General features: G+C 53.6%; 2 protein-coding genes across 3 annotated transcripts; one reads left to right on the top strand and one right to left on the bottom strand.

The window, feature by feature from the left end:
- On the top strand, positions 1-3,936 carry LOC135988880 (zinc finger protein 569-like). The gene is made up of 4 exons (XM_065635194.1): positions 1-281; positions 873-999; positions 1,490-1,597; positions 1,778-3,936. Exons 2-4 carry the CDS (start codon positions 873-875, stop codon positions 2,680-2,682), a joined length of 1,140 nt encoding a protein of 379 aa, XP_065491266.1. The 5' UTR covers positions 1-281; the 3' UTR covers positions 2,683-3,936.
- A 6,598-nt stretch (positions 3,937-10,534) lies between these two features.
- On the bottom strand, positions 10,535-14,587 carry LOC135988851 (gastrula zinc finger protein XlCGF64.1-like). 2 transcript variants are annotated; one of them, XM_065635128.1, is made up of 5 exons: positions 13,966-14,587; positions 13,704-13,854; positions 12,971-13,097; positions 12,182-12,289; positions 10,535-12,005 (listed from the first exon to the last, which is right to left on the bottom strand). In XM_065635128.1, the coding sequence occupies exons 3-5, from the start codon at positions 13,095-13,097 to the stop codon at positions 11,029-11,031; spliced, it is 1,212 nt and encodes a 403-aa protein (XP_065491200.1). In that variant the 5' UTR covers positions 13,704-13,854; positions 13,966-14,587; the 3' UTR covers positions 10,535-11,028. The 2 variants fall into 2 exon arrangements, with proteins under 2 accessions (XP_065491200.1, XP_065491210.1); XM_065635138.1 differs by having other exon boundaries at positions 10,535-11,825.
- Between the last annotated feature and the right edge of the window lie 2,606 nt (positions 14,588-17,193).

The raw sequence follows: 17,193 nt of genomic DNA, 5'->3' as shown, positions 1-17,193 counted from the left end.
TCCGGGCCCGCCCGACCCCCCCGGCCTGCTGGGACCCGGCAGCGGCGCCGCGGCCCCGCAGCTCCGGGCAGGTGAGCGAACTTGTGCCCCTGATTTCTTCATGAAAATGTTGTGCTTGCCGGAACCATCTGTCCTGGCTGCGCCGGTGCGGCTGGTGACGGGCCAGGCATCTCCTGTGGAATCCGGAGCATCCCGCCTCCCTCTTCCCGGATCAATACCTGCACGGGCTCCATCTCCCGCCGAGAGCAGCGACGCGCCGGGCTCCAGGCTGCTGCGGCAAGGTGGGGTCAGGCACGGCCCCGGCCCGTCGGACTGGCCGAGTTGCGGGTCCGGTTGGTGCGGGGCGGTGCGGGAGAGCAGTGGTTTGAGACCCGGTGCGGTGCAGGGTGCTCCCGTTCCTGCCCGCTGAGCCGCAGCACGGGCAGGGGCAGGCAGGAGCGTGCCTGCTGCCAGGCCTCGGGCCAGGCCTTGTGTCACGGTGCTGTGCCCGGGCCTGGGGGGTGATCTGGTTTGTAATATGGGTGGGGGACACGGCATAGTCTCGGCTGCTCTGGCATGGGTCCCCAATCTGGCACGAGCAGGGGAAACCTGCCTCTAAACCTGCCAGCCCTGCCACTGTCTTGGCACAGGTGGTGGGCTGAGCAAGACCCTTGTGCCCCGGTGGCCCTGCTGTGCGACACGGCTGTGCCAAAACTGCTCCTCTGCCCTCGTCCTTCCCTGGCACAGGATGCTCCAAGATCTCCCAGCGCTACACTCAGGATGCCAGACTCCGTGGTGCCAGTGGGTCCCTGCCCGGCAGCAGCAGGATTTCAGCAGAGGTGTTTAGCAAACGTGCGGTGGGGCGTGCTGAGCCGGGTTGCTTCTTGCTGCAGATGTCGGTGACGTTTGAGGACGTGGCCCTCTACTTCTCCCCCGAGGAGTGGGCAAAGCTGTCGGGCTGGCAGCGGCAGCTCTACCAGGAGGTGATGCTGGAGAACTACCAGACGGTCGCCTCGCTGGGTGAGGACTCTCTCTGGTGATGTTGGGCTGGGGTCAAGCTGGAATTCACCTGTTTAACTGAGCTGGAGTTCTTGAACGGGAAAATCCAGCTGGTCTCCCCTGCTGCCAGAGTGGTTCCGACTGCAGGTTTGACCCTGCCAGGCAGCCTCCTGTGGAGAGCGGTCCTGGAAGAGAGGATGGGATGGGATGGGCTGGGATGGGATGAAACTTGTTCTGGGGGTTTGACCAACCTCCCAGTACTGAAATGCTTCCTCACGTCCAGTGTAAACCTCCCTGGTGGAGCTTTGAGCTGTTCCCAGGTATCATGTCTGCAGGAGAGTGGCTGAGGTGATGAGGGCGAGGCAAGAGGGGCTGCAGGTGCAGGGACGGGGGGGCTGAAGCCACAGCCTGGAAGGGGCAGGAGAAAGGAATGGAGTGGTGGGGAGTGTGGGGACCGGTGCTGCTGTCCCGGCAGTGCGGGAGAGGGGGCTTCTGTCTGTGCCCCGGACAGGCTGGGCCAAGGTTAAGCCAGAGGTCATCTGCAAGATAGAGCGAGAAGAGGCGCCGTGTCTGCCAGACCCCCCTGGGGAGCAGCAGAGGCACCAGACCCCTGTGCCAGGTGGGTACCAGGGTTCTGGCAAGAGGGGTGGGTGATTCAAGGAGCACCGTCCCCTTGCTGCAAGTTCTTCATGCACCTGAGAGGGTGGGGGACTGGCTGGGTGCTCATGCCACTCCCCATGGGGATGGGTGCCACTTGCCCTGGTCCCTGGCAGTGACCGCATTCTCTCCTCCCCAGCAGCCGTCTGCCCCGAGATGCAGAGGGAGGCCGAGGGGGTCCCCAAGGGCCTACCGGCACCCAGTGCCCTGCTCCTGGGGGTGCCAAGCCCTGGCGGTAGATGCCAAGAGGGCTCGGCCTGCAGCCCCCCAGGTGGGAGCCAGGGGACCCGGTTGGGGCTTCCCTGTCTCTCGTCCCTCCCAGTACCACAGCCATTAAAGGAGAGCCCTCCCACATGCTCTGAGTGCGACAGGAGCTTCAAGAGCCAGACAGCACTGGATGTCCACGTGCAGAGCCACATGCGGAGCAACATGCGTGAGCGTCCCTTCCACTGCACTGACTGTGGCAAAAGCTACATCTACAAGCAGAACCTGCTGAATCACCAGTGTGTGCACTGCAGTAGGAAGACCATTGCCTGTGGCGACTGCAGCAAGAGCTTCATGAAGAAGTCGACCCTCATCATCCACCAGCGCATCCATGCCGGGGAGAAGCCCTTTGCCTGTACCGACTGTGGCAAGAGCTTCAGGGAGAAGAGGAAGCTCATCATCCACCAGCGCATCCACAGTGGGGAGAAGCCCTTTGCCTGCACCAACTGTGGCAAGAGCTTCATGGAGAAGAGGAAGCTCATCGTCCACCAGCGCATCCACACTGGGGAGAGGCCCTTTGCATGCACCAACTGCAGCAAGAGCTTCAGGAAGAAGAAAGACCTAAAGAGACACCAGCAGGTGCACCAGCGCCTGACGGTTGTGCCCGAGGGTGGTGGGCAGGAGAGTCGGGGTCCGTCCCCAGCAGGGGGGCAGTCAGAGGCCAAGCCCTTCCAGTGCGGTGTCTGCGAGAAGCGGTTTTGCAAGGAGAGGCTCATGCTGGCTCACCAGCGCACCCACGGCACCCCCAGCCTGCAGCCGCCTCCGCAGCCCAGCACCCCCTGAATCTGCTGCTGAGGGGCCCGTGGGGCTCTGGGGGCTCCTGTGGGGTGGCTGTGGGGGGATGACTTAATTTTGTTTCGGAATAGAGTAAATTTTCTTCCTAGTAGCTGGTTTAGTACTGTGTTTTGGTTCTAGAATGAGAAGAATGTTTCTAACATACGGGTGTTTTGTTTGATGCTGAGCTGTCAAGGATTTTTCAGCTTGTCATGCCCTGCCAGCTGGGAGGGGGCACAGCCAGGACAGCTGCCCCAAAGTGGCCAAAGGGCTATTCCTTACCATCTGACATCATGCTCGGTATAGAAACTGGGGGGAGTCGGAAGGGGACACCACATCTCAGGTAGGGGCTGGACATGGGTGAGCAGATGGGGAGCAGTTGTGTTGTGCATCGCTTGTTTTGTATATTCTTACGTCACCATCATCATCATCATTATTCCCTTCCCTTTCTACTAAATCGTCGTCATCTCAACCCACTAGTTTTACACACATCACTGGATGACATCAACTGAACTTTTGTATCTATCATTTAGCTTTTAGAAATATGTTTTAAATAGAATGCTAAATAAGTGAGCTGTATGGCAATGGTTTTACTACTCACAGGTCTGTGGATGAGCTGAATTCAAGTTCAGTATTAATCATTTAGCTTAAGTAATTACACCCTAAATGTAATGCATTATTGAGAGATATAAGGTTTTATGATTTTTAATGTACTCTTTGCTACATGTTACTTGGTAAGCTGGATTTGCTAAAATTTTAAGCTGTAAAGTTCTCATATTTACCAAAAGTGACTACAAACTACACTGAACGCTTGCAAGATAAGGTCTAGCATTTTGCTGGGAAAAACAACGATCCAAGGCTAATGCAGAGACATTACAGACATCTGCAAAACGGGGCCTATTTCACACTTTGCTGAGAAGAAAGGATTTATTCAGACAAAACAGTACCTGCAAGGCTATGGATCATAAACAATGTCTACAGCTGAACAAAACAAGGTCCCACGTGGAGTCAGAGAAGAAGATTCAATGGGAAGCAAGAAGACCTCAAAGTGAAACATTTCTATTGTACTGAATCATGGTATGAATGGTTTGTAAAGATGTAAAGGTCTATGGTTTTCTATGCTCGGTTGGACCTCTGCGCAGGTACCCGGCTTGAGCCAGCCCTCCTGCTATTCTACTCCATTAAATTTTTTTTCCCAAGAACTTTGTTTCCTGAAAGTCTGTTTTGCATACGGTTATTAGGCCTCGCCTGAAATTTTGCCTCTGGAGCTTTCAGCACAGACCCCAGAGCAAACGGCTATCAGGAGGGAATGCCTGAAAGTTCGCTTTTGCGAACAGTACAGGCCTCCCATGAAAGTCTGCCTTTGGAGCTTTAAAATACAGACTCTGGAGCGAATGATTATCAGGGAGAGAAGAATCCTGAAAGTTTGCACCGCGACGGATACAGGCCTCGCCTGAGGGTTTGTGGAGCTCCAAGACACAGACTCCAGAGTGAACGGTTATCAGGGAGGGAAGGCACCTGAAGGTTTGCTTCATGAACTGATACAGGCTCCTGAGAAAAGGTAAGAAGCGTTTGGCTTGGCGTATTTCCCCATGCGGTAAATAACAGAGTGAACCTGCCACTGAACTCTTTCAAGTCACATTTCTCTTTAAGAAATCTAAACGTTCTGCAGTGAGCAGAACCCTAAATTACTCCCCTGTGACATCACCTGATTCTTTGTATCGCTTGGCTAGGATTTCAAAGTTTCATCATCCTGCATCTCATCCACTTTACTGAGGCGCGGAAATGACTTTGCAACCTGTAAGATTGTAAAGCAGGTATGTTTATTTCAGCGCTGGACACACGGGGGAATAATTTCCACCTAAGACGTGTGCAAATTTCCAGTAGCTGTGAGCTTAGTTAAATGCTGTAAAGTGTTACATATTCATGAAAGTTCTAGGAACGCCTATACACATTCATAACCTGTCCCCGAGAAGGCGGTTCTTATTACAATGAGTTCTGGGAAATCATTTTCACAGTCTCCACCTTCGGCCCCTCCTGGTTGCGCCTGCGCAGTGACTGTGAACTGGGGTCGTCTTCTCTGTACACGTTCACCTCTGGCCTGGTGTGCTGAGTTGGCTGGGACTCAGACTGCTGAGTTGGTTAGAACTGGCGTATCTCCTGTGCTGTGCCCAAGTTTCGGTTATCTAATTCACCCAAGGATGCACCCAAGATTTTGTCTCTCTGCAATGCCTGTAAAGTCCTCAGTGAACTTTTGTTTTTCTTACAAGAAGTTGCACAAAGCCAAGCAAAGATAGGCAATTGTAATGTGGGTTAAGGGTGTGGGTTAACGGTTTGCTCTCTAAGTGTTAGCTCTTAAAGTGTTAGTTCTCTAAGTATTAATTAGTTAAGTGTTAATTAGTTAATTCCCTGTATCATTACCTCCCCTCAAGGGGCCTGGTGCCAGGTCACTCCAAAGCCTGGATCCCAAGTCTCTTGAATCCAACTCTCAGGCACTGAAGCTCATAGAAATCAACAATTGAATGGAGTGGTCCAGCAGCAGGGTTGGCTCGAGCTGGGTGCCTTCACAGAGCTGCCAAGCCCAGCATAGAATTCTCTGGGTAATTACACCCTGACAGACTATTTACCTGCCTCTCATGTGATGATTCAATCCAATAGTTATGTTTGAGTCGGGTCTTCTTGTTTCTCATTGGATCCTTTCACTGTCTTCAGGCAGACCCTTATTTTCTTTTGCTGCAGACTTTGTTGGTAGTCCGTAGCTGCTTCATGCTGGCCTTGAAGCTGTTATTTGGCTCAAGTGGATCCTGTTTTGCTTTATATGGTACAATTCAGGCCTTATCGTGCAGGTTGACCTTTTGTAGCTGCTTTGTTTTGCTCAGGTAGACACAAGTTTGATGAATATGAGCAGAACTTTACAACATACAGTTGAAGATTTCAGCAAATATAGAATCATAGAATCATTTTGGTTGGAAGAGACACTTAAGATCATGGAATCCAAACATAACCTAAATGTAGCACTAAACCATGTCCCTAAGAGTCTCATCTATATGTCTGTTAAACACCTCCAGGAACGGCGACTCCACCACTTCTCTGAACTCGCTCCAGCAACTCAAGGTCTTTCTTGTAGTCAGGGGCCCAAAACTGAACACAGGATTCAAGGTCAGGCCACCAGTGCCCAGTCCAGGGGGATGATCACTTCCCTAGTCCTGCTGGCCACACCATTCTTGATGCACCCCAGGATGCTGTTAGCCGTTTTGGCCACCTGGGCACACTGCTGGCTCATGTAGCTACTGCATGCTGGTTCATATAGATACTAGTTAACACGAAGCGGACAGTATATGAAAAATCACATGACCTTATAATTCTAAGCGATTCATTCTATTTAAAATGTCCTTATTTAATCTAAATGATTAACATGAAATTAAATTGGGTTCATCCAGTAATCTGTGTAAAACTCGTGCACTGAAATGAAGACAGTTTAATGGGATAGAGGAGGAAAAGAATATACATGGAGGGTATCGTTGTCAGGTGGCAAGCAAATACTACTCAGTGAAAAAGAAGCCGAGAGATATTGGGAACCGGGGGTGTTCTTAGCTATGGGTGACCACTGTGCCCCTTGGTTCCTAACCCAAAGAACAGTTTATTGCGCAGGAGGTCTTAATCCTTTGGAATGGGGAAACCCTCTCACCATAACAGGGTCAATGGACCAATTGCTGGAAAATGTCCAAAAAGCAGCGTGTCTGCAAATGATGCATGATTGGGAGCCTAAAGTCAGGCAAGAGTCTCCTGTGATGATGCCTGTTGGCCCTGAACGGATAACCCCCTTGATAAGAGGTCTTCCTGAATCTCTAGAACCTACTGGCATACAACTACAAAGCACTATCAAGGCGGTACCTCTGATACCTAAAGTGACGCTTCAGGAGATGATGGATGGGTTACCACTCCCAACCTGGAAGTCCTGGTGAGAGGCTGGGCCAAAATACTGACGGCATGGAAAAAAAAATAAAACAGAAGACAAGGTGGACCTTAGGAGGGTGGAAGAAAATAGGAGGATAAAAGCTACACTCTTGCACAATCTTCAACCCTCTCTGGTGAGGCCGGCGCAACCTCCTGATAATAAAAGGTCTACAGGATGGACAGGGGTATCTCTTTTGTATGGTGACGGCTTCTATTTGCAGGCCCCAATTGATATATTGTCACCATGTTTTCTGAAACTTCATACTTAGCTGTACATGGACTTTTTTTGTTGGTGTTAATATTTTTAGGATGTTGTCCCATCCCAACAGATGGGATGAGGGATGAGTTAACTCAGAACGCGACACGCGCCCTGCCTCACCAGGTGACATCAGGTGTGAGTCAACTCTGAGTATTTCTGCACAGTAATGCGAAGTGAATGACAGACAAGCACTCCAGAGGTCCAATTCAGTTGTGAACTTACTAAAAACATATGTTGGAATACAAATTGCAGCAATTAGTGACTTGGAAAAGGTATGTTATAATATCACAAAACTTATCAATACATTGACAGAAAAACCCTTCTAAAAATGGTGGATTGGCAACAATTAGTAACTATAATGCAAAACTTAACAAGATGTTAGCAGCAGAACTTACAGTGATAGTGCTTTTATACGTTCAAAAAAAAGGAAGAGAGAGCAAGAGAAGGAAAACTAAGATACCAGAGAGAGACAGAGACAGTAAGATATCACCACTCCACAGGGCAATGGATCCCACAGCGTCCCTGGATGGAGGGTGGACACGTTGAAGATTTTGGTATATGCCTCCACCTCATCTACATGCAAGATAGGAGATGGCAGTTCATCTCCTCCCTCTGTTTGCTCTTCATGCTAATTAGGAAGACTCTTCTGGAAATGGGTCTGGGGTCTTCAAACTAGGGGAAAGTTCACAGTATTGACCAGAAGCGAGTTGTTTGGCCCGTCAGGGGTAGCTGTTTGTTTATGGTGTCTTCTGGTAATTGGTTGTCCGACAGATGGTTCATCTCTATCATCCCAATTAGGCCATGAGGCCTTCACAGCAGCACTGTTAATTGCCTATATATTACAAGGTATCTGCCTCCAGGGCCATCTATCTTTTCTGTCCAAAGTAGTAATCACAAAGCTTTGGGAAAGACAAGACGAGGTGTCTGCCTCCACAGCCATCTATCTTTTCCTCCCAAAGTAACAAAAACCAGATGTTTAATGCATAACATAGCCCTTTGTTCTGCTGAGGATGGGGGGAGTGCTTCAAGGTTGTCACAGATGTATAATGTAGTATCGCAGACGCTGCTTTGGGCGACCATTCTCTTTGCCCTTAATACCTCAGGAGACTCTCAGCTTGCCATCTCAGGTACTGGTATGATACAAGTGGAAACATAAAACGCTTTACACATTTTTTTGCCTTTCACAAATGTCACAACTAATGATGACTGGGGATGGCCTGGATACAGCTGCACGTGGAGTAACCAAGTTGGGGCCTGGAATTGTACCTACGGGGTAAAAAACTGTGCAGCAACAACAACAACACTAATGGCAGGAGCATTTGGAACCCGGTCAACCACCTATCATGAGAGCCCCAAAGGAGGTAAATGGAGTCCCTTTTCAAATGGTGCCTGCACCCTACAAGGCCATTATTGGATTTATGGGCAGTATGCCTACAGAAAATTGCTCCCCTATTGGACTGGAATATGTTATGCAGGATATATTAGGCCCTTTTTATTTTTCTCTTACCCCAAATTCAAGGAAATATGTTAGGCATTAGAGTATATGATCATCTAGTAAGAGAAAAACAATTGATTGATACCTCCCTTACTGGTGGAAGGACTCAAAAGTGGGTAAAATATCAATGGCCACCAGAACGAGTTATACAGCATTATGGGCCAGCCATTTCAAGCCTGAATGAATGGATCAATGGTGCTCAAGAACCTATCGATAACTTAAACCATATCACCCGCTAACAAGCGACCCTAGAAATTCTTACCAATGAGACCACCCATGCTCTTGATCTGTTCGCACATCAAGCCACACAGAGGCAAGCAGCGATTTTCCAACATTGTGTGGTTCTTGATTACTTGTTAGCCCAAGAAAAGTGATTCTGTGGTAAACTAAATGATTCTAATTGTTGTTTAAAGATGGATGACAATGGTCAAGTTGTTAAGCAAATCACCATGGGAATACGAAAGCTAGCCCATGTTCCTGTCCAAATCTGGAAGAATTGGGAAGTCGAACCCTCCTCTTGGCTTCCAGGTGCCCCATGGGTTAAATGCATTCTCTTTCATATGCAGTAGCGCTTGCAAACTGGAGACCCCCACCACGGACAGGTATTACGTGTGTAACTCTCAGGGATGTAAGGGGGGGTCATTTTGTGAGTGATGAACGAGCTGCCTTCCTGAGACACACCGCCCCACCTACTAGAGAGAAAACCCCGCTGGATCGATCCATGGTGGTAAGTGTCTCTTGCAAATCTATCCCCGCTGCTCACTAGGTTTCCTCCTTTCTCGTCTCCTCTCTGTCCTGTCGCTGTTTTCTTACCGTAACACACGGAAATCCATTTACAGAAGTATTTAATAAAGTTCCTCAATTAAGCAGCATTTGCCCTCATTTGCGTGTTAATCTCACTCTGGGTATAAGAATTTCTCCAGCTCAGGGCTTCCCTGACTGGGCTGTTACAGGATTACATGGCCAGAGATTATATGTGCACACTGTATGCGGGAATAGCGGAACACCGGCAAGGAGGTTGGTTAATTGTAAATACGCTCAAGCGGCTGCAGCTCTGGTGTAGAAAAAGCACATACATCACACTAATTGTTTTACTGACCTTGTGTGCTTGACAAGTAGAACCTCTCTGCTATATAACATAGGCCTGTGAGAAACTCTCAGGCACCTTATCAGTGTGCCTGAGATTCCTGCTTTGTTGTGAGAAAGAGCGCGAGGCTGTGCCTGCTTCAAGCCCTGAAATGTAGGTAAGCGCAGGCAGCCCAGTGATCTTCTACCAGGGCTGAACTCCGCAGCGCCTGTGTCCCCGCTTGTGTCACCTCTGCATGGGAGCTTAGGTGCTACTTCGGAGATCCCCCAGTAGAGAGGTAACTAAAATAAAACTTGCTCTTTGCAATGCATTTGTGGCCTCTGGCTCTTCTTGCGATGTGCCTGCGTTGGTTCAGACACACACACAATTCTTTACATTGCTTGATGTGCTGGCTTGACTGAAGTGAGTTCATTTTCTTCATGCAGCAAGAAACCTTTCTTTTTCGCAGCTAGCATGGTCATTACTTGCATTTTGTTTGAGAATGAGAAGATAGCACCCCAGGACAGAATTAGTGTTCTTAATTGCTGTTGTCTGAGAGCCAAGGTCTCTGAGCTCTGTACCCACAGGTGTGAGGCAGCTGGGAAGGGGCGTATAGATGGGACAGAGCTTGACTGACATCCAGACTGACCAATATGAATATTCCATGCCATTAGTGTCATGCTTCATACTTAAGGAGAGTTGTGATCTGGCAGCTGGCAACAGAGTCAGGACGTAGTTGGGGCAGAGTCGGGACACACAGGGATGGAGACTCATTCTGCTTCTGCTCCATTGCGGGGAAGTTCTGTTTGAGAGTTGCATCAGTTCAGCCCTTTGCCATCCTGCCGTGTTGCAGTGACCTCTGGACGTTTCTGCCTTTTGTGCATGTTGATGGGTTGTAGCTGCTTCATTTTGCTGCAGTAGACACAACTTCGGTGAATATGAGCATAACTTTACAAGACACAGTTTAAGATTTCAGCAAATTTAGCTACTAAGTAATGCAAAGTGGACAGTATACTAAAAATCACAAAATCTTATATTTCTAAGTGATACGTTCTATTTAAAATGTATTTATTTAAGCTCCAAATCTGATACAAGTCTTAAATTGGGCTGATCCAGTGTTTTGTGTAAAACAGGATAGAAGAGGAAAGGAATAATGACAATGATGATGATGATGTAAGAATATACAAAACAAGTGATGCACAACACAAACACTCACCACACGCTGACCCATGTCCAGCCCGTCCCTGAGGCGCGGTGCCCCCATTCCCTTCCCCCCACTTTCTAAACTGAGCACGACATCATACGGTAAGGAATAGCCCTTTGGCCACTTTGGGGCAGCTGTCCTGGCTGTGCCCCCTCCCAGCTGGCAGGGCATGACAAGCTGAAAAATCCTTGACTGCTCAGAAACAATTAACACATCCATGTATTACGAACATTGTTCTCACTCTCAACCCAAAACACAGCACTATACCAGCTACTAGGAAGAAAATGTACTCCAACCCAAACAAAACCAGGACATCCCCCCACAGCCACCCACACAGCAGCCCCCAGAGCCCCACGGGCCCCTCAGCAGCAGATTCAGGGGGTGCTGGGCTGTGGAGGCGGCTGCAGGCTGGGGGTGCCGTGGGTGCGCTGGTGAGCCAGCATGAGCCTCTCTTTCCAAAACCGCTTCTCGCAGACACCGCACTGGAAGGGCTTGGCCTCTGCCTGCCCCCCTGCTGGGGCCAGAACCCCCGTCTCCTGCTGGACACCCTCCAGCACAAGCTCCAGGCCCTGGTGAACACACTGGTGTCTCTTCAGGTGCTTCTTATACCTAAAGCTCTTGCCACAGTCTTTGCAGGTGAAGGGCTTCTCCCCAGTGTGGATGCGCTGGTGGATGATGAGTTGCTTCTTCTCCCTGAAGCTCTTGCCACAGTCGGTGCAGGTGAAGGGCTTCTCCCCTGTATGGATGCGCTGGTGGATCAGCAGGCTGTCCCTGCGGACAAAACTCTTGCCACAGTCAGTGCAGGCAAATGGCTTCTCCCCAGTGTGGATGCGTTGGTGGATGATGAGCTTCCTCTTTTCCCTGAAGCTCTTGCCACAGTCGGTGCAGGTGAAGGGCTTCTCCCCTGTATGGATGCGCTGGTGGACGATGAGGTTTGACTTCGTTGTAAAGCTCTTGCTGCAGTCACCACAGGCAAAGGGCTTCCCACCACTGTGCACACGCTGGTGATTCAGCAGGTTCTGCTTGTACATGAAGTTCTTTCCACAGTCAGTGCAGTGGAAGGGACGCTCACACGTGTGTTTCCACACATGGACATCCAGTAACAACTGGTTCTTGAAGCTCTTGTCACACTCAGGGCACGTGGGATGGCTCTTCTTTAATGGCTGGGGGTCTGGAAGGGAGGAGAGAGGGGGGACTCCCAACCTGACCCCCTGGCTCCCGCCTGGCTGGCTGCAGGCTGAGCCCCCCTGACACCTCGTGCCAGGGTTTGGCATCCCCGGGAGCAGGGCGGTGGGTTCTGGCAGCCCCTCTGGGACCCGCTCGGTCTCCCTCTGCGTCCCAGGGCTGACGGCTGCTGGGGAGGAGAGACCACGGTCAGGGACAGGATGGTCAGCTGGGACCCCTCCCCATGGGGAGCAGCATGGGCACCCTGCCAGCCCCACACTCTTCCTGGTGCATGGGGCAACTGCAGCAAGAGGACGGTGCAAATTGAACCCCCCACCAGCCCCACGACCCCCCAGTACCCACCTGGCACAGGGCTCTGGTGCCTATGCTGCTCACCAGGGGCATCTGGCACACACGGTGTCTCTTCCTGCTCTATCTTGCAGATGATCTCTGGCTTGTCAGTGGCCCAGCCTGTCCAGGGCACAGACAGAAGCCCCCTCTCCTGCACTGCCGGGACAGCAGCACCGGCCCCCGCACCCACAGCCCCAGCATCCCCCCCACCCCGCTCCTCTCTCCTGCCCCTGCCAGGCTGCGGCTTCAGCCCCCCCGTCCCTGCACCTGCAGCCCCTCTCGCCTCGCCCTCGTCACCTCGGCCACTCTCCTGCAGACGGGACCCCTGGGAACAGCTCCAAGCTGCATCAGCGAGGTTTAGACTGGACATGAGGAAGCATTACTGTACCGAGAGGGTGGTCAAACCCTGGAACAGGCTTCCTGGAGAGGCAGTCGATGCCCCAAGCCTGTTCCTATTTGAGAGACATTTGGAAAACACCCATAACAACATGCTGCAATTTGTGCTCAGCTCTGAAGTGGTCGTGCAGTTGGACTAGATAGATATTGAAGGTCCCTTCCAACTGAAATGGGCAGTTCCATCCCTTTCCTTCCCACCCCATCCCTTCCCACCCCACCTCATCCCAACCCATCCCATCTTCTCTCCCCCAGGACCGCTCTCCACAGGAGGCTGCCTGGCAAGGTAAAACCTGCAATTGCAACCGCTACGTCAGCGCTTGGGCAGCCCTTTCAACGGCTCCAGCTCAGTTAAAGAGGTGAATTCCAGCTCAACCCCAGCCCAACATCACCAGAGAGAGTCCTCACCCAGCGAGGCGACCATCTGGTAGTTCTCCAGCATCACCTCCCGGTAGAGCTGCCGCTGCCAGCCCGACAGCTTTGCCCACTCCTCGGGGGAGAAGTAGAGGGCCACGTCCTCAAACGTCACCGACATCTGCAGCAAGAAGCAACCCGGCTCAGCACGCCCCACTACACGTTTGCTGAACACCTCTGCTGAAATCCTGCTGCTGCCGGGCAGGGACCCACTGGTACCGGCGGCTCTGGCATCCTAAGGGCAGTGCCAGGAGAGTTCGGAGCGTGCCAAGAAAGGGAAGGGCAAAGGCAGAGTGGCAGTCTTGCCACAGCCGTGTGGCACAGCAGGGTCTCCGGGGGGCTTGCTCGGTATGTCCCTGGGCAGGGGGACACTCCACCAGCTGTGCTGGAAGAAGACAGGGCTGGCAGGCTTAGAGGCAGGTGTCCCCTGCTCATGCCAGATTAGGAACCCATGCTACAGCACGGGGGACTCTGCCCTGTCCCCCACCCATGCCACAGGCCAGATCACCCCCCAGGCCCGGGCACAGCACCGTGACACAAGGCCTGGCCCGAGGCCTGGCAGCAGGCACGCTCCTGCCTGCCCCTGCCCGTGCTGCGGCTCAGCAGGCAGGAACGGGAGCACCCTGCACCGCACCGGGTCTCAAACCACTGCTCTCCCGCACCGCCCCGCACCAACCGGACCCGCAACTCGGCCAGTCCGACGGGCCGGGGCCGTGCCTGACCCCACCTTGCCGCAGCAGCCTGGAGCCCGGCGCGTCGCTGCTCTCGGCGGGAGATGGAGCCCGTGCAGGTATTGATCCGGGAAGAGGGAGGCGGGATGCTCCGGATTCCACAGGAGATGCCTGGCCCGTCACCAGCACAGCCAGGAGAGATGGTCCCTGCCAAGCACAACAATTTCATTAAGAGATCAGGGGCACAAGTTCACTCCACTGCCCACAGCTGCCTTCCCTGCACCCCGAGCCTGCACAGCTACTGGGAAAAGGACCCACCAAAGAGCGTCACGCAACAACCCTTCCAGCTCCAGGAAAGGACGAGAAAGAGGCACGAAGAGTTTTGGAGGCTCCCGAGTGGCCGAACCTTCCTCCCCTGCCCCCCAGCGGCAGCAGGCAGATGTGCAGGGGTGTCCCGGGGCTCTGAGCAGCCGGCCCGGCCCCAGCCCAGCCCTTCCCAGCGCCGGTGCCGCCAGGGCCGGATCCAGGGGGGCCCGGGCGGGTGGGCCACGGAGCAGCGTGTCCGCGTTGCACGGGGGCCACGGGGCGAGGCGGGGAAAGGCCGGAGCGCCGGGGGGAGCCGGGCCCTAAGGGGAGTCCGGGGGGGGCCGGCAGGGCTGGGGGGCGGCCGGCGGAGGGGAGAGCACGGGAGAGGCCGTCGGGGCCGGGGTCCCCTCCCGGGGCCGCCCGGCGGGGGATGCCCGCGGCCGGGGAGCGCCGGGACCCCGCGGGGGGGCAGCGCCCATCCCCGTGCCGCGGGCCCGCCGCCCGCCGCCCCTACCTGCGCCGGGGCCGCGCCGCCAGCCCGGCACGGACAAAGGCGGCGCCGGGAGCCGCCGGCAGCGTCAGCCCGGGAGGGCCGCCCGCCGCCGCTGCAGCACGGGAGCTGGAGTCCTGCCGCTCCGCCCCGCCCCGCCCCGCTCCGCTCGGCTCGGGGGGGCGGGCACCGGGGAGCACCGCTGTGGCCTGGTGGCCCCTGGCCCTGCCCCGCAGCCCTGGCCCCGCGGGGCCCCTGGCAGGGAGTCCCGGCACCGGGGGCACCGGCACACGGCGGGACGCGCGGGGGGCAGTCGGGGCGCTGCGGTGTCGCTGGGGTGCAGGTTCGGGTCCCCAGGAGGTCTCAGGATGGGGGGTCTGTGCTCCGCGATCAGCTGGGTCCGGGCGGTGGGTCGGGTACTGGTGCTCCGAACAGCACAAGTGCCCAACACACGGCCCTGCCCTCGGGGAGGGGACAGGGGACCCGGTCCCCACTGTGCTGGGACCAGCACTGGCAGCCCGGAGGGCTCTGGACCTCGCTGGGACACGGTTCATTGTTTTGATTCCTCCTCCCACCCCTTCCTACGGTTCCGCCAGGAACGCCCCCTCTCCCCTTCACATGATGAGATGTTTACAATGACCATTCCATTAAACTTTAAACAAACAGTTCGTGATTTCACAAAAAAACACCAAAACGCAGGGCAGAACATTACAGCATATTTCAGTAGGATTAAGTGCACACCAAAAACCCCATTACCTAATGGGGTAGAGGTTGCGGGGGGCTGCCTGGGGTTGTCCTGCCCGTCCTTCGTCTCAGCTGGAGCCGCAGCTATGAGGCCCAGACAGGGGGATTAGAGAGCACTGGGGGTGCAAAGATTTGGGCTGGGGGTGGGTGTCATTCCCCCATCACCAATGGTCATGGCCCACAGGGATGGAGAGAGCCTGGGGGGTTCAATCCAGTGTGGATCTGGTGAATTGCACGGCTGGGAGACCCCCACCCTGGACACCCCTCACCATGGGGACCCCCCTGGAGGTGAGCGGGTGGGGGCCTCCCATCCCATCCTGTCCCACCCCACATCCCACCTGCCGGGGGCCACTGGTGCTCCCCAGCCTCACCGAGCCCTGTCCCCTGTCCTTGGCATAGTCCTGGTTGGCTCTGGCAATGAACTCGGAGCAGCCATCCTCATTTATCCACTGGAACGCCTCCCCTTTCCGGACAGACGGGACCAGTTACCTTCTGGCCTGTATTAATTTTTTTGATTCATGCCCTGCAATTCCTCTCCAAGGAGGAGAAAAGGGTTAATGCTCCTTTCTTGCGCAGGCACCAGAGGAGTTGAAACACACTCCTCCCTTTCATCACAGAATCTCAGAGTCGCAGAATGGTTAGGGTTGGAAGGGACCTCTGGAGATCATCTTGTCCAGCCCACCACTAAAGCAGGTTCAGTCTGTGCCCGTTGCCCCTCACCCTGTTGTCGGGCATCACTGAAAAGAGTCTAGTCCCATCCTCCCGACATACTTGTAAGCATTGATGAGATCCCCTCTCAGCCTTCTCTTCTCCAGGCTGAACAGACCCATCTCTCCCAGTCTCTTCTCATAAGGAGGATGTTCTGGACCCCTAATCATCTTTGTAACCCACTGCTGGACTCCCTCCAGTTGTTCCTTATCCTTCTTAAACTGGGGAGCCCAGAACTGGACACAGTACTGCAGATGCAGCCTCACCAGAGCAGAGTAGAGAGAGAGGAACAACCTCCCTCGACCTGCTGGTCACACTCTTCTTAATGCACCCCAGGACACTGTTGGCCTTCTTGGCCACAAGGGCACATTGTTGACTCATGGTCAACCTGTTTTCATCCAGAACTCCCAAGTCCTTCTCCGCAACACTGCTTTCCAGCAGGTCAACTCCAACTTGTATTGGTGCCTGGGGTTGTTCCTTCCCAGGTGCAGGACCCTACACTTGCCCTTGTTGAACTTCATCAAGTTCTTCTCTGCCCAGTCCAGCCTGTCCAGGTCTTGCTGGATGGCAGCACAGCCTCTGGTGTGTCATCCCATCCTCACAGTTAGCGTCATCAGCAAACTTGCTGAGGGTGCATTCAGTCTGTTCATCCAGGTCACTGATGTCCAGGCTGAACAGAACTGGACCTAATGCTGACTCCTGGGGGACGACCTGGGAAACTACAGGCCAGTCAACCTCACCTCCATCCCTGGAAAGGTGATGGAACAGCTCATTCTGGACATCATCTCCAAGCATGTGGAGGAAAAGAAGGTTATCAGGAGTAGTTAGAATGGATTAATCAAAGGGAATAATGTTTGACCAACCTGATAGCTTTCTATGATGGTATGACTGGCTGGGTAGACAAGGGAAGAACATTGGATGTCTACCTTGACTTCAGCAAGGCTTTTGACACCATCCCTCACAACATCCTCATAGGCAAGCTCAGGAAGTGCAGGCTGGATGAATGCACAGAGAGATAGATCATGAACTGGCGGGATGGCAGAGCTGAGAGGGCTGTGATCGACAGTGCAAAGTCCGGTTGGAGGACTGCAGTTAGTGTCTCTAAGAACCTGGTCTAATTGCCTTTTAAACACCTTCAGGGATGGTGACTCCACCACTTCCCTGGGCAGCCTGTTCTTATGCCTGAACAACCCTTTCCATGAAGAATTTTTTCCTAATATCCAAACTAAACCTGCTCTGGAACAACTTGAGGCTATTTCCTCTTGTCCTACCACTCGCTACTTGGGAGAAGAGACCAA

The sequence above is a fragment of the Caloenas nicobarica genome, chromosome 1 (assembly GCF_036013445.1).
Source record: "Caloenas nicobarica isolate bCalNic1 chromosome 1, bCalNic1.hap1, whole genome shotgun sequence".
Classification (NCBI taxonomy): Eukaryota; Metazoa; Chordata; class Aves; order Columbiformes; family Columbidae; genus Caloenas; species Caloenas nicobarica.
The sequence above is the reverse complement of the archived record's forward strand: the minus strand, read 5'-3'. Positions and strand labels throughout refer to the sequence as shown.

What these genes read in the sequence shown, in the direction of transcription:
- LOC135988880 (XM_065635194.1), top strand. Translation starts at nt 873, where the DNA reads ATGTCGGTGACGTTTGAGGACGTGGCCCTCTACTTCTCCCCCGAGGAG. An exon ending in CCAGACGGTCGCCTCGCTGG is followed by an intron (nt 1,000 to 1,489) that starts GTGAGGACTCTC and finishes TGCCCCGGACAG; the next exon opens with GCTGGGCCAAGGTTAAGCCA. An exon ending in GCACCAGACCCCTGTGCCAG is followed by an intron (nt 1,598 to 1,777) that starts GTGGGTACCAGG and finishes CCTCCCCAGCAG; the next exon opens with CCGTCTGCCCCGAGATGCAG.
- LOC135988851 (XM_065635128.1), bottom strand. Translation starts at nt 13,097, where the DNA reads ATGTCGGTGACGTTTGAGGACGTGGCCCTCTACTTCTCCCCCGAGGAG. An exon ending in CCAGATGGTCGCCTCGCTGG is followed by an intron (nt 12,290 to 12,970) that starts GTGAGGACTCTC and finishes TGCCCTGGACAG; the next exon opens with GCTGGGCCACTGACAAGCCA. An exon ending in GCACCAGAGCCCTGTGCCAG is followed by an intron (nt 12,006 to 12,181) that starts GTGGGTACTGGG and finishes CCTCCCCAGCAG; the next exon opens with CCGTCAGCCCTGGGACGCAG.